Source organism: Rasamsonia emersonii (genome assembly GCF_000968595.1).
Source record: "Rasamsonia emersonii CBS 393.64 chromosome Unknown ctg1118621760063, whole genome shotgun sequence".
NCBI lineage: Eukaryota > Fungi > Ascomycota > Eurotiomycetes > Eurotiales > Trichocomaceae > Rasamsonia > Rasamsonia emersonii.
In genome coordinates, this window is record NW_013563224.1 from 23,507 (window position 1) to 38,227 (window position 14,721).

The following is a 14,721-nucleotide window of genomic DNA, read 5'->3' on the forward strand; positions in this document are numbered from 1 at the left end:
GCGTCTCTCTGGAGTGATCAGAGCCATAGAGAAAAACGAGATAGATGGCTTTGGTCGGCAGAAGCTGCCATCGTAAGTCGATAGATAGGTGACAAATGCCATCATAGCTCTTGTCTGATTGGGCAAGAGGGCCCAGGGTCAAGGAGCCGTCGGAGAAAATCGATCGCCGTGCCGAGCCGGAGGTCGACCAAAATTCTCGAAAAAAGACTTTGAAGATGAGCCAAAACGGCGCTCGCGTGTGATGCGAATAGACCCTTTCTTCTGTCTTTCTGTCCGATCTTTGTCAATACGATGTTATCTAATTTCTCTTCCGGCTTTCACTAGTTGTTATTTTCTCCATTTCCCTTGTTTATATCCCTCTCATCCACTCCAATCCACCTCCGCCGGTGGCGCCTACTCAGTCACCAGGCACGCCGCTTCATTCCGAAAATCACAGTCGCACTCGCCTTGGTGCCCCCGTACGCACCGTGAAACGGGCACGGGCCGCGACGCTCTCTTGCCATGAGCCTCGATTCGCGGCCGACGACTAATTTCCTGACTACATCGAAGCCTCCTTCGACATCGGCGGATTCGTCCGGGCCGCTCCCCTCTCCGGACGGCGATCGCAGTCATGTCACGCAATTGACGCCGTCGACGACGACAAGACAGACGTCACACGATGTTGTTCGAGGCCATGGACCGCATTCTGGGGCTCACGATGGAAGCGACAGGACACTGCGAAGGAAGGTGAAAATAGAGGACGTGGAAGATGACCATCGTCCGCCATATTTACATGTATGTCCATCCCGTCCGTAACCTGAGACGGGCGATTGCTCTGCCTCTCCTCAGTCGCCAGAATTCAACTACACCTTGATCGATTATTACCCTGCTAGCACCTTTTTTGTCTGCTGCCCCCCTTGTGGATGTTTCGTGTCTCTCTCAAAAAAAAAAAAGTTTGTCATGGCTGACTGCCTCAACTTGGTGACTACAGTCCATGCTGGCTGGCGGCATCGGCGGCACCAGCGGGGATATGTTGATGCATTCCCTCGATACCGTGAAGACGCGACAGCAGGGCGATCCCCATATCCCGCCCAAGTATACCTCGATGTCATCCTCGTACATGACCATTTTCCGACAAGAAGGAATCCGGCGAGGACTATACAGCGGAGTGACTCCTGCGTTGCTGGGCTCGTTTCCCGGGACGGTGATTTTCTTTGGGGTCTATGAGTACACCAAGAGACATATGATCGACGTGGGGATTGCACCGAGCATATCGTATTTGACTAGTGGTAAGGTTTCTCCATCGTTGGGGTGTTGAAGGGGGGAGACATGAGTTAACAGTGATGGCGATTCCTGACGTCAATCATTTGTTTCATTATAGGTTTTGTTGCCGATTTGGCTGCCTCAGTCATCTACGTCCCTTCTGAGGTGTTGAAAACACGTCTTCAGCTTCAGGGGAGGTACAACAACCCCTATTTCAATTCCGGGTACAATTACCGGTCGACAGCCGACGCGTTCCGGACCATTGTTCGTGAGGAAGGATTCGGGGCCATGTTCTACGGCTATAAGGCGACTCTCTTCCGAGATCTGCCTTTCTCAGCCCTACAGTTCGCCTTCTACGAGCAGGAACAGAAATGGGCCAAACAATGGGTCGGCCACCGGGATATCGGTCTTGGTCTGGAAATTCTGACCGCGACCACGGCCGGTGGCATGGCAGGGGTCTTGACCTGTCCGCTGGATGTGGTCAAGACCAGGATCCAGACCCAGCAGAACCCGGTTACTCCCAAGCCGGTGTCGTCCCCAGCCAAGGAGACATCAACGAAACCGCCTTCGTCCCACTCCTCCTCCTCCTCTTCATCAAGTCCTTCCACAGTGCGTACTCCTTCGCGACCTATTTCGACTTCGTCTCCGTCAACCGCGACGGTCAAGCCTGGCGCTGCCATACTAGACACGTCGTCTGTGATCACCGGTCTCAAACTCATCTACAAGACCGAAGGCGTCTTGGGCTGGTTCCGTGGAGTCGGGCCGCGCGCCTTGTGGACCAGCGTCCAGAGTGGGACAATGCTGGTGTTGTATCAATATCTACTGAAAAAGCTCGAGTCACTTCAAAGCTTGAAGGACTTGAGCCTGCTATAAGGACTCTGCGTATGCAGCAGAGGAACTCTCGATCTGCAACCGGACTTGGCGGCGGCAGCTGTATACTTACGTAACCTTTCGCATGGGCTTTTTTGACTGGACCTTACCCACCACCTACCTGCAGCCGAGAGGCACGTACACTTCGCGCACGGTGGAGGCATACTTGGGCGTTCCGGGAAGGGGATGGTCATTTCTGCCAGCAATCGGCCATCATTTTTGCACCGTCCAGTTACGGGAATAGAGTTGTAGATTCTCTTTCTTGGTCTGTACTATAGGGCTGAATAGGGGCATTCATAGATCTCCCATTGGCATTACTTGAATGTATCGATTAATTGAGCTGGAGCGAGTCCATTGTTTAGCTGGTCATTCAGCGTACAATAGCAACCACATAGGTAATGACTATATGCCATATTTGATGAATACTCCGTAAGACACTTCTTCTGTTTACTCCACGTCTTCACGAGGCGGGCGTTGCGGCGCGGAGGAAAACACGCTAAGCAGCATGTAAACAAGCCGTCCGCAGGCGCCGGCTCCGGTTGGCTGATCCCCCCTAGCCCCACGAGCTCTCTGCCGTCGCCGGACTTTGTTCTCGCTGCCCTCCTCCACGAACCATAACCATCACATCACCCCCCTGATAGCATCGCGTCTTGTATCCCCTCCGCCGCCTCCGTGTCCTGCTGCTCTCCGCTGCTATCCTCGAGATTTTTCTTCCGCTTTGACGCGCTCAGTCGCATGGTCCACGCGATCCAGAAGCTCCTCTTTGCTCGCCCATCATGTCTGCTGCTATGCCCTATCTGCGCAGCCTGCGCAAGGTCGACTTAGTCACGCTTGCGGAGGTGTCTGACCTCAAGGAGTACGTGCGCGCGATCGCTACTCGGCCTGTTGACTAACCCGGTGCTATCCAGTTACGAGGACCTGAAGAAGGCAGATCTCGAAGTCGCCTTGGACGAGCATCTGCGTGCCAACAGCTCCATCTTTTCGGGAGACAAGAGACTTGCTGAATACTACCGGCGCCTATCGCAGCCCGGTCGTGTCTCGTCGCCCGTGAAGAAGGAGCCCAAGACCGACACGACCGCGCCTGGAGACGAGACGAAAAGGCCCTCGCGCCGACGACAGACCAAGGCAGAAACTGATGCGACGTGTGTACCCATCTTTTCCTTTGTTGTCACCTCTGCGCCAAGCCTTACCTTGACCCTGACGCGTCGCGTCGCCTCTTTCGCAAGGCTGTGGAACAGATATGCCTGATAGCTGACCACCGTGACAATAGAGACGATTCCGACACGGCCGACAAGACCCCCGCGTCGACATCGGTGGCCCCGTCGCGCACCCCTGCTCGCTCCCCGCTGTCGTTTGCGAGCTCCCTGCCGCCGTCACCGGCCATCGTCACCGAAGCCATTGATCGTCAGACCACCATTGTCCGCAAGAGCCTCTCCGACGCATGGACGGCGTCCGGAGTGTCGGAGCGTTCCGATGCGCTGCGCGCGACACTGAGCAGTGTCAAGTCGATCGACACTGTGATTATCGCCCTGGAAGGGCTCGGGTTGCTTCGCGAGCTGGTGCCGCTGCGTTTCCTGACGACAGTGCCCGCGCTCGACGCGTTGCGCTTGCCCGAGTTCGGCATCAAAGTCCCCGATCTGTTCGTGCTGCTGAGCGGCTCATTCTGGGCACCGGCCTCGTTGTGGGCGCTCACCAGTCTCGTCCTGCCTCTGACGTTCGCGTACTTCTTCAACCTGAGCCACCGAGCCCAAGCCGGCACACATGCCTACGGCACTCGCCGTTCGACTTCGGCGACGGCCGCTGCAACGAGCTTTGACCCGCTCGTGTACAATATTGCCAAAGCACTCGTCGCGTACCTGGTGTACGCCAACAACTTCACCTTCTGGGACATCTACAGCCCCTTGTCTGTTGAAAGGGTGAACGTGGCGATTCCCGGGCAGTGGCCAGGTCTCGTCACCGGCGCCGTTATTGGCGTCGTTGCCAGCCTGTATGAGGCCATCTTGAAGAAATAAACCAGTATCTCCTGGTGATGGCCGGATCCTCGCCCGACCAAGGGGCGATTTGGTGTGATGACAATATCCCGCTGTATGAGATACGATATGAAGGTTGAGACAGCGAAAGTTTGGTATGTCTGTGTTGGAGTAATTGCGCTATGTTGTCGCGCGAATTTGGATGCCCATCTTTTTTCTTTTTACAATATCTAATCTGGTTTGGATTTATTCTCAGTTTTCTTCTCACTACTCTCGTTTCCTGGGTTCCCTTCGGCTCCGTTTTCTCTTCTGCGAAGCATGTTACGGGCGTCTGGCTCTTTGGGTTTGACGAACTGACGAACAGCAAGCCGAAGTTGAAGTAAGTTGTCTGTGGAATTGCAGAAAACCCAGAAAGGGAAGGGTTCCCTAGTCTTTGTCTTTTTTTTAAGAAAAAAAATTCTCTCGGCAGGAGTTGATGACGGTCAATTTTCTTGCTATCTATTTTATTTATTACTTCTTTTTTTTTAACATTCTTCGGATATCCCCTCGTTTCTACGATATTATACACATTTTTTTTGGAGAGTGTCGAGTCGTGTGACTCGTTTTTTTTTGGTACCAGGTGTCGTTTAAAGAAGGCCAGACTAGGTAGATCCTGTTCGGTCCTTCTATTCTAGTTTTTGCCTGCAGGGTCGTTTGATGTTGTTTTTTGTGCGTTTGTTTCACCTCCCCAATCACATATCCAGGTAAACGAGAAGGACGCACTCGTCCGGCGAAATCGTGTATCTATCCCTTTTCCCCTGCACCCTTGCCTGCTTTGCCTGTTGTGTTGTGTTTGCCGGTTAGTTGGTTGATTTGATGGGTAAGTGTTTGTTTTTGTTGTTATTTGGTATTTGATTATTTATTATGGAAATTTTTTGTTTGTTTGTTGTTTTTGGGATATTTCGACTTTTTGGGATTTCTTTCCTGGGTGGTTAGTCAGGACGCTAAGGGTTTTTATTTAATTTTTTTCCTATATTTTAGTATTTATTCTGCGTGGTAGTAGTGAGTGAGTAATCTGAACTGTTTTGTTTAGCTTGATCTATCTATCTATCTACTCCAAATCCAATGGCGTGTAACAAATAAAGTAATCCCAAAGCCCATCCATCTCATAAGGAAAATTACTACGAGATAAGTATTGTAGAAGATACTTGAATTCATTCAAACTTAGTAATTATTTCGTAGTGTGTCCAGCGAGGGTCATTTTCTATTGTTTAAAATCAAGCTATCGAATTCTATTTTTAATTTTTATTTTTATAGAATTTATCTCGCTCTCCCACCCACTTTAAACCGACTCGCCAACTCCACGGTAAACAGCACCGGCCGGTTAGTCTCGACCTGCACGACGTCCGCGCGGATGTGGTTGCTCGTGCTGATCTGCCCTCCGATCTCGGTGCGCCAGTTGGTGACATCCCACTCGAAGCCGCGCAGGGTGATCTCGCTGGGTCCGCAGAGCGGGATGATGCCCACGTTCTCCTCGAGGTAGTAGTCGTCGTACGCGCAGATCTTGTTCGCCGGCGTGGTGGATTCTTCCTCTGGCAGGGCCTGATGCGGCGGCGGTGGTGGAGGTGGTGATCCGCCGGCTGTCGGGGGAGGGACTTCCACACCCGGGCGATTCGTCCCCGGCGTGTAGATGGTGTTTTTCCCTGGTTGCAGGACGAAGGAGATGCTTTCTTCCGAGATCAGGTATAGGTCATTTTGCTTCCGGCTGTTGTCCTCGTCTTCTTCCTCCTGGCTGGGTTCTCCGTCTTCTTCTCCTTGTTGTTGATTCTGCGTCATGGCGTACAGGTGATGGATCTGGGAGAAGGCCTGGTCGACGCGTCCCCCGAGACCGCCGAGGATGAGCACGTCGAGACGGGCGCGTTTTCGTTGCTGCTGTTGCCCTTGCTGCTGTTGCCCTTCTTTCAGGGACATATCACCACCCTGGGCTGGGGGTCTGCATTTTATGACGATCTCAGCTGCATGAGCTCGGAGATACTTGAGGCATTTGGTGAAATCGGTCGAGTCCTGATCTGGGTCATGCACGACCGGGACGCCCCGGTCTTCGTAGTGTTTGCGGACGTGAGGTTGGATAGAATCGAGGTCTCCCACGATGGCGGACGGTAGCTAGCTTGTCAAATCAGTTCAGTCTGGTCTTGCAAGGAATTCAAAGGAAGTCGTATATGCCAGAGCAATTATCGCTCGACAAGTATACATGCCCAGTAATACAAGGGAAAAAGAAAGAAGGACAAAAGAATTGGACTACAAGGGCATTTGTTCTGCTAATCGACAACAACGCTTACATCTGTATCCAACTTCCCCCGAGCCTTCATCAAATCATAGTATCGATTGGCACCACCGTCAGCGCACACGATAAAGCAAGCTAGATGGGAAGAAAAGTGTCATTATCTCAAGATCCATAAATGAAACTGCCAGAACTACGGAAATATATATATAAAAGAATCTGAAGACTCATGTCAATCAAGCAGAGCAGCTGATAGGACATAGGTTCATTCAACCAGTATAGGTTTCGAGTACATACCGTGCCTTCTGATGGCAACAAAGGCGCGCTGGTTGATGGGCTGGTTCAGCACCAGGATTGCGTAGGGAATCCGCGGGGGGCGGTCCTTGTCGCTCCGGAAGAACTGGGTCGGATCCCACTCCATGCTGTGCGACGGGGATCTCGCGATCTGGCCAGGGATGTAATGTTAATTGCCGCGATATAATGTACAGTGTCAATTAAGAACCTTGCGACAATATCGCCAACATCGTTCATCTGCACAGGATCCATACATGTATGTGCATATGTATGCCATCATTGAATCATGGCGGAGGCTTATGTCAGAACTCAAACTAGGCGGATTTGATTTGCTTCGCGTGGATCCGATTCCGTCCGCTTCGCGATCTCCGAGCTCGACCTTGCTTGCTAATCCAGTTCCAATCCCACTCTCTCTTCTTTCTTCCTTCGTGTTCTTGTTTTTTTTCATGCCTCAATTCCTGTTTTTATAGCACATTTTTTTCTCATCATGTTCCGGCCCGCGTCGAGAGCCCTCCTCCGCGCACCCAGCAGGGTCGCCGCACCGAGTCGCATCCGAGTACCGACAACAACGAGCCGATTGATCAGCACCGCTCCGCCGGCGCAGAAGTCGAGGAGTTGGAGCAACTGGCTGGTGAGGCTGGGTCTGGCGGTCGGCGTGGTGTATTACTACAACACAAGCAGCGTCTTTGCGGAGGAGCCAACCTGTATGTGAATTTTCTCTAGAAGCGCTTGAAGCAAAAAAAAAGCTTGACCGTCTGCGAAGGTCTTGCAGAGGGAGATAGAGTATTTGTCTAGGCTGACACATTGATGCGGTTGCATTGCAGTCTCTCTCCGACCTCAGCCCTTAGAAGATGAGAACGCCCCTACCATCGAATCCATCAGCTCCCAGAGGAAACAACGTCAACAGTCCGCGCCTGCTGCCTCCCAGCCCGCCGCCGTCGCAGAACCTCAGGCCGAGCAATCTTCTGATGGCTACGCTTCGCCAGAAGACCTGGAGCAGGAGGCGGATCAGCAAGGCGCCTTCAATCCCGAGACTGGCGAGATCAACTGGGACTGCCCATGCCTAGGCGGCATGGCCCATGGACCATGTGGAGAGGAGTTCAAGGCGGCGTTTAGCTGCTTCGTCTACTCGACGGAAGAGCCCAAGGGAATGGACTGCATTGACAAGTTCAAGTATGTTGCAGCAACGTGAATCTCCGGCCGGAACTAACATTTGCAACAGGGCCATGCAAGACTGCTTCCGCCAGCACCCTGACGTCTACGGCTCCGAGCTCGAAGAGGACGAAGTAGACGAGCAGCTGCAGGAGCACATCGCCAGCACCTCTTCCGACGAGAAGTCAGCATCAGACCCAACAGCAGTCCGCGACGCTGCCTCAGCCCGCCAGGTCGATGCCTCCACGACCCCATCCGAGAAACAGGCAGAGGCAAAGGAAGCCACGGAACAAGTCGAGAGCCAACAATCTCAGCAGCAGGAGCTGAGCGAGAGCGAGAAACTGGTGCCCAAGGCTGAGATCGATACGGCAGAGCGGAAAACTGGCACCAAGAGCACCAAGACCGAGAAATAAAGTCAAAAGTCGAGAATGAACCTTGTGCGAAACATTCCTTCAGGACAGACGACGTCCGACAAGCCAGCCAGCTAGCCAGACGAGACAAGCCGATCGATCCGACCGAAAGAAATAGACATGAAGGAAAAAAGCATGCATGGGTGGGTGGACGAACATTGTGCAAATGCAAATGCAAACGCAACACAAATGCAATCAATGATAGACGGATGGATCGGTCGAATCAATTTAATTTCCACTCACTTATGACGTCGTCTTTTCAATTTCCTTTTTTTCTTTTGGATTTTTTTTAAGCATCCATGTATACCACCATTCTTGTTAACTACTACTTACTATTGTATTAAAAGAAAGAAAAGAAAAGAAAAAAGACGATAGACAAAGAAAAAGCTGCTAGACAATGTATGTACACTATCTACCTATCTATTTACGCACATATGCTCTGTACTAGTACTTCTTACTATGTACCAGGTACGTATCGTTCCAGAATTAAGTCAGCATATCTATCTGATCGAATTTAATTGGGTTTGAGACCTTGAATATGGAGTAGCTAGGTAACTCTACAACTCTACAATGGAGATAGATAGATGATACTAGCAGATCGATATTCGATATCAATCAAGCTTGGACAGATCTCTGCATGAGCAGGGAAATGCCCAAGCTAATCAATTTAATTTACCTAGCAGAAGAAAATCAAGAGATAATGAATATTCAAACAACACGGTCTGGAAATTAATACGTGAGTGGTAAACTAACGTATTTCCATCTCGAGGCAATTGAAGTAGAGACACTCGATGATGGCTTTTTTTTAAAGATAATAAATAGGTGAGTTGAATCCCATTCGGAGCCGTCCTGTCGTCCCGCGATCTGCTTCGCTGGTTTCCTAAGACATCCGCCGGGGCTTCCTTCTACTGTCATAGAGATACGACCTCACGGTCCAAACCCACCAGCAGCATACATTCAACCTCAAGAAAAAATTCATAGCGACCTGCGCATCTCATCGTCTGCTGCATCACCAGCCATGTTGCATCGTCTCGCATTTCACAAATCTAAGCTGGCTTTCGAGCGGCGTCAGAGCGCGCGGTCATTGCCACCGGTGGAAATTTTGATGTCGCCGACGAACTGTCTTGTGGAATCACTTGTTCCAATCACCGGAGATAAAGTCCATTCTTGAACAATCTCTCAAGACCCCTGCGAGTCCGCGGGACTGTCCGATTATCAAGAATAACATCGATCGTGCTATCGAAATTGGAGACACTGATATCAACGTCAAGTAGTTTCAGGTCCTGTATCGATAAAAACCGCCGCAAGGTTGCAGCACGCGCATCAGCTTTTCCGTCCTTCTGTATCCATATGGGGTTTTTCGGGTTGTCCGGGATCAATCATACCAGTCGACATCGCTCAGCTGGAGCCTTCTTGCACGGTATCCAGCGCGGTTGGAGGCCGATTTGTCGATTTTCGACTCCCGTTGAGAGCTTCGCTTCTCAAAACCTTGACGTGTCTTAGTACTTGGGTTCACATTTGGGTTCCTCTGAGAAAAGGGGTCCAGGGAAGAAGGGTCATCCTCACCATCGTTAGATTCATTGTCGTTTGATAGGTCATAGTTCAAAACCAGGTTCTTGATCCGTTGCTGCTCTTCACGGTCTGCCTGCTGCTGGTTCCTCATGGCAATGGCGAAGCTCGAGTCAGATGGCAGCTCAATAGTGCGAGTCTATACAGAAGTCAGCACCTAATAAATCCAATCTTTAGTTCAGTCAATCCAACCTGTTGCTTGTTGCCTTTCTTGGTCATCAACGAGAATGCCATTGTATTCGACGATTTATTTTCGCCAGCGTTGTCCTCGGTACCAGCTGCGTCTCGACGAGATGGTCTCATGGGCAGAGGCACATCAAACAGTGTTTTCCGCTCGAATCTTCTCGATTCCAGGCTTTCGGCCATCAGTTCATGGAACGCCCGATCAAACTCTGCTTCCGCTTCTGGATCGCGTTCTTCTTCCTGACGAGCCACGAATATCTGTTCCTCTTCCGAGTCGCTGTCGCCATCTTGCTCTGCATTGGTGCCAGATGCCTGAATTCTCGTCAGGACCCTATTCAGTGATGAAAACTAACCCAACACTTACCTCAGCATCCTCGGTCGACGACTGCTGTTCATCTATCTCCGGCACCATGTCCTCTTCAAGACCCTCTTCCGCATTTCCATCATCCGATAACATGCTCTCCACTTCATCTTCTTCGGGCTCTGCCGCCTTCTCGCCGTCCTGAAGATTATAGTTTTGGGCGATCGCTTCACTGAACAGACGCGCAGCCTCTTCCAAATTACTGGCTATCTTCCACTGCGGACGTAACAACGAATAAGTGTCCTGAACAAGGAACTCGACATCCATCGGCAGCGGATCCTTTGTATAAATGTAATACTTCGCGTCATGTCAGTCAATACTTGTCGCAAGAATAACAAAGTCATAACACAAATATACCTGGAAGAAAGTCAGGAAGAAGTCTAGCTTCTTCTTCGCAGAGCCGCGATCAAAGCAGACGCCACACGTATCGAGAAGCGTGCACACCAAGCGAATACGGAAGAAATCGTCCGGCATATCAAGCGGGTTTATTTGCCAGGCGTTGGTGTACCATTTTCTTAAATCTGTATTAGTAGAAGCCGATAATTCGCAATGACCGAATACACCTACCATGACCAAACGCGACAATGCGATAAAGCGCATCGAAGATCACCGGAGAGTCGATTATCTTGTAGTTGTAAAGCTCACCAAGATACTTCACCTCGGCTATGCGTTTCTGGTTAAACTTGAAGTCGTTCTGTTCTAGTCCGAGAGTGATCGACTCCAAGACATTGTCCACAATGCCGATCACAAACTCCTGGTGATACCGATACAGGGCGCTTGCAAGAATCGCCAACAGGTGTATGTTGCCATACTTGACCTTTCCAGGCCTGCTGAAGACGCGTTCTAAGATTTCGACGACCTTGCATGAGGTTAGCAGGAATTCGCCAATTCATGAAATGAAGGTAATACCTCTGGCTCTTCCCAATGAAGTTTCCTGATAGCTTTCAATATCTTGGTGTAGTTGCGCTTGTTCATGTCCAAGTAGATCAGTTTCCGGATATACAACTCCATCGGAGTGCGTTCCTTCTGCTGAATTGCCGGTCTCTCGGGAGGGTCGACATAATAAATTGCATTCTCAATAATCATCCGTTCCTGCTGTGCCAGATGCGTTGCGGTCTTCTTTCGAGTCAAAGTCTCCAAGAATGAAGCCATTCTTGGGCAGGTTTCTGGATTTCTCAAAAGATAGCGTCCGCAGTTTTCCAGCAGATTGCCCATGATTTCAATATTCGTGCGCGAGAAATCATCAAGGCAGACCTTGAGGCAGTGGAAAATGACATGTTCCGGTACAACGCCAAACTTGGTCAGTTCTGCAAGGTAGCGGACATTGATCATTCGAACCTGGCCCAAGAAGTCCTTCTGCTTGCGACGCTGCAGGCTTCTGAACTCCTCATCGAGATACGAAATGACCCCCTGAGGAATGTCAGGCATGTACTGGCCCAGTGTCGCAACCAGACGCGCGTAGAGAGGCAGGAGATCGGTGCGACCCTTGGGAACGTCCTGCACAGCTTTGATCAATCTGTTCCGAGAAGCTTTCGAGTTCAAGAAACAGAAATCCAACGCTAGTTGGTCGACTTGGTCTTTTGTTTGCAGCTCTGGAAGCCTCACTAGCAGTGCATCCACCTGGGCACCAATACTCTTGTTCACGACAGCAGTAGATTGATCATCTGCCTCGGTGGATGGCTTGGGTTCCGTACTGGGCGCTTCAGTTGGAGCTTGCTTGTCTCCTGTGCCGTCTGGAGCAGGTTCTTTGTCCGCTTTGGCCTTCGCCTGGTCATCGCCCTCGCCTTTCTTTTTCTTGCCATCTTCGAGGAGAACGGCCGGCACCTTTCCCTTAAGATCAACGAGGTTCTCGTAGAAGCGCCTCTCCTCCTCATCTTCCCAGATGCCAGGACCTTCTCCTTGACCTCTTAAGTATTCGGCGGTTTTGACAAGACCGATGCCTCCGCTCACAGAAGAGTCCGCGGCCTCTTTCTCAGCTAGATTTGGCATCTCAACACCGAGGATATCACACAGGACCTGAGTGTTCGAGACAAGTTTCTCATGGGCCTTGGATTGTTTCTCGAAGTTCGCCTGGCGATCTTCGAAAATCTCACCGCTCTTGACGTACGCTTCCGCATTCCGGCGGCTCTGGGCCGCTAACGCCTTCTGGTCGCGAACAACATGGGCCTTAACGTCCTCCAGATAGCGGGTCAAGATACTCCTAAAGCGTAACTGCAGCTTCTCCGGCGTGATCGGTGGATCTTCCACAACCTCACCATTCGCAGCAGGTTCGCCTCCAGGTGCAGCTTCCGTAGTTGCAGCGGTTGTGGTTCCGTCCGCATCCACGTTCTTCCGTCCTTCTTCAACTGGCTTCACACCCAAAACGTCCCAGCTGAATGTCTTGGCGAAGAGCACCGCCAGAGGGAGATTAGTGTGTTCTCTATCGTGGCCGAGGAGGTCCTTCAAGACTTCCAAGGGGAACGGGTCAGTCTCCTGGTCGCCTTTCGCTGTGGATGGGTGCGCCCTGGACTTGGAGGGTCCATCAACGGCCTTGCCTCCAACACCCGCAGGTCCATCTTTGTTCTTGACGCCACCAACATCGTCCGGACGTTCAATATCATCCAAGGTCTTCAAGAAGCCCACCAGCCAGAGCTCTGTAACGAGCCTAAGCAGCACCCGATGTCTGGAAAGGCGTTCCTTTTCCTCCCGTTCGCGGACCTCTTGACTGAGATTTTTCAACTGCGACTTGTCGGGCGAACTCAACCCCCGTCCTAACAGCCATCCGATCTGCTTCGTAAACTCATTTGGTCCGAATCGTTGGTGGAGGGCGCTAGCGATCTCCACCCCCGCAGCTATCTCGCCGGGAGTTTTGAGCTTGCAGAAACCTTCGTAGCAGGCAGAGATTATTTCAGAGAGGTACTTGTGAAGGGACAGGGTACGGATGTCCGTGAGGAAGGTCGGGAGCGCGGCAGCAGTGATTCCCGTCCGGAGGCGCTTAATAAATGCAGTGTTCTTCTTCAGAGAAGAATCGAGAGACTTGTTGACAGGAAAGAGATCTAGAGATGCAAACAGTATTAGATGTGGCTGCACACACGGTCCCAGAGGCAGTGGAGGGGTTTTGTCATACCACTCTCGCCAGACCAAGCCCTCTCATTTAAATCGCGGAGCTCCCCTAAAAGACATGGAAAGTCAGAAGATGATTTTCTGAAAACGCTAAACGCTAACAGAGGTGCTGGAGCGACATACGCTTTCTTTTGTGATCCATGGCTTGCTGCCAGTGTCGCATGCGCTGTCTGTCGCGAGAAGTGCTTCAAAGTTCAATCGAGGTGAGGTCCTTTCAGAGATTCCGAAAGGAAATACCAGACACAAGCCGAACGCCACATTGGATTTGGAAGATGGGACGTGGAAAGCTGTGTCGATGCAAGCTGAGAGCTCCTTTAAAGCTCCAGCGCTTTTTTTGAGTGAGGGAGAGAAAGTACTTGGGAAATGGGAGAAGGTGCTCTGCGGCGGCGAAGTGGGTTCCCTCTCGGGGTTGAGGGCGACGGGCGGTGGGCGCCTCTCCGCGGAGCCTATCTTGAACAGTCACAGTGCAGACACTGGACAAAATTCACAGCAAGACAAATTTGGAGTCTCCTACTTCTTTTCTTTTGTTTATTTCTGTATTTATGATAGCCGGAATTGAAGAAGTATGTAATGGAATTATGTCTGCTTGTATTACCTGGCTGTCATTGACAAAATACACATACTATGTCTGTACAGACCATGTGTCATCCTCACCAGCTCAACAAAACATGAAGTAGATGACCTATACGATCCGCCAAATAAAAGATCTCCATACAGTGTACCAGTCGGGGCGACTTTTAAGTGAGGAAAAGTGTCAAAAAATAAGAAAAAGAAAACCAGATTCCATGCATTATTGAGTCATCTTTCCGCATTTCCTTTTCTCGTCCGTATGTTAATTAGTGGGCATCCTAAGGCAGTTGTACAGGAGAACTGAGGCAGTAACATCGCTAGTTGCAAAGGGCGTCAAGACGCAGGTATCGCGACAGCAGGCGGCTCCCCCAGTCTCTTTCCTATAGGGGCAAAACTTCCTCTGCTAGCAGCCTCTTACGGTTTCGTCTCAGAGAAGCCGGATTCTTTGCCCTTTTCGGTCCGAAGAAGCCTGGCCTGCATCTGGTGCTTCATGTCCTGGGCGCTCCAACTCTGCTGGCGATCGACTGATGGTTTCCATGGCTTCTGCTCGTCTCCGCCAGCGGTAGGATAAGGTGCGGAGTCAGCGGGGTTAGTGGTGGAGGAAGAGGGGCGGCTGTTCGAGCGCGTCGCAGTCCCTTCAGACGGGAGGACTAGAGTGTGCTCATTTGACGAGTCGTCGGAGAATGGGCCGTCGTGGCCAGTAGATGTCATTTTGGTTGGATTAGTCCCAAGACAGAG

The 14,721-nt window shown here is 51.1% G+C and overlaps 5 protein-coding genes across 5 annotated transcripts; 3 read left to right on the forward strand and 2 right to left on the reverse strand.

Annotated features, from left to right (window-relative positions):
- Nucleotides 1–501: 501 nt before the first annotated feature.
- Nucleotides 502–2,115, forward strand: T310_3316 (Mitochondrial carrier protein; the record flags this gene model as incomplete). Its single annotated transcript, XM_013473792.1, has 3 exons — nt 502–774; nt 971–1,268; nt 1,361–2,115. The coding sequence occupies 3 exons, from the start codon at nt 502–504 to the stop codon at nt 2,113–2,115; spliced, it is 1,326 nt and encodes a 441-aa protein (XP_013329246.1).
- Nucleotides 2,116–2,888: 773 nt separating this feature from the next.
- T310_3317 (uncharacterized protein) lies at nt 2,889–4,124 on the forward strand (the record flags this gene model as incomplete). The annotated part of the gene is made up of 3 exons (XM_013473793.1): nt 2,889–2,968; nt 3,021–3,254; nt 3,383–4,124. 3 exons carry the CDS (start codon nt 2,889–2,891, stop codon nt 4,122–4,124), a joined length of 1,056 nt encoding a protein of 351 aa, XP_013329247.1.
- A 1,257-nt stretch (nt 4,125–5,381) lies between these two features.
- On the reverse strand, nt 5,382–6,763 carry T310_3318 (Thiamine pyrophosphokinase; the record flags this gene model as incomplete). Its single annotated transcript, XM_013473794.1, has 3 exons — nt 5,382–6,224; nt 6,401–6,480; nt 6,640–6,763. The coding sequence occupies 3 exons, from the start codon at nt 6,761–6,763 to the stop codon at nt 5,382–5,384; spliced, it is 1,047 nt and encodes a 348-aa protein (XP_013329248.1).
- A 360-nt stretch (nt 6,764–7,123) lies between these two features.
- T310_3319 (Mitochondrial intermembrane space import and assembly protein 40 Precursor) lies at nt 7,124–8,201 on the forward strand (the record flags this gene model as incomplete). The annotated part of the gene is made up of 3 exons (XM_013473795.1): nt 7,124–7,340; nt 7,461–7,809; nt 7,859–8,201. The coding sequence occupies 3 exons, from the start codon at nt 7,124–7,126 to the stop codon at nt 8,199–8,201; spliced, it is 909 nt and encodes a 302-aa protein (XP_013329249.1).
- A 1,372-nt stretch (nt 8,202–9,573) lies between these two features.
- Nucleotides 9,574–14,694, reverse strand: T310_3320 (Nonsense-mediated mRNA decay factor (Upf2); the record flags this gene model as incomplete). Its single annotated transcript, XM_013473796.1, has 10 exons — nt 9,574–9,906; nt 9,960–10,262; nt 10,315–10,590; nt 10,669–10,832; nt 10,879–11,170; nt 11,221–13,346; nt 13,418–13,583; nt 13,651–13,859; nt 14,037–14,095; nt 14,402–14,694. The coding sequence occupies 10 exons, from the start codon at nt 14,692–14,694 to the stop codon at nt 9,574–9,576; spliced, it is 4,221 nt and encodes a 1,406-aa protein (XP_013329250.1).
- Nucleotides 14,695–14,721: the final 27 nt, after the last annotated feature.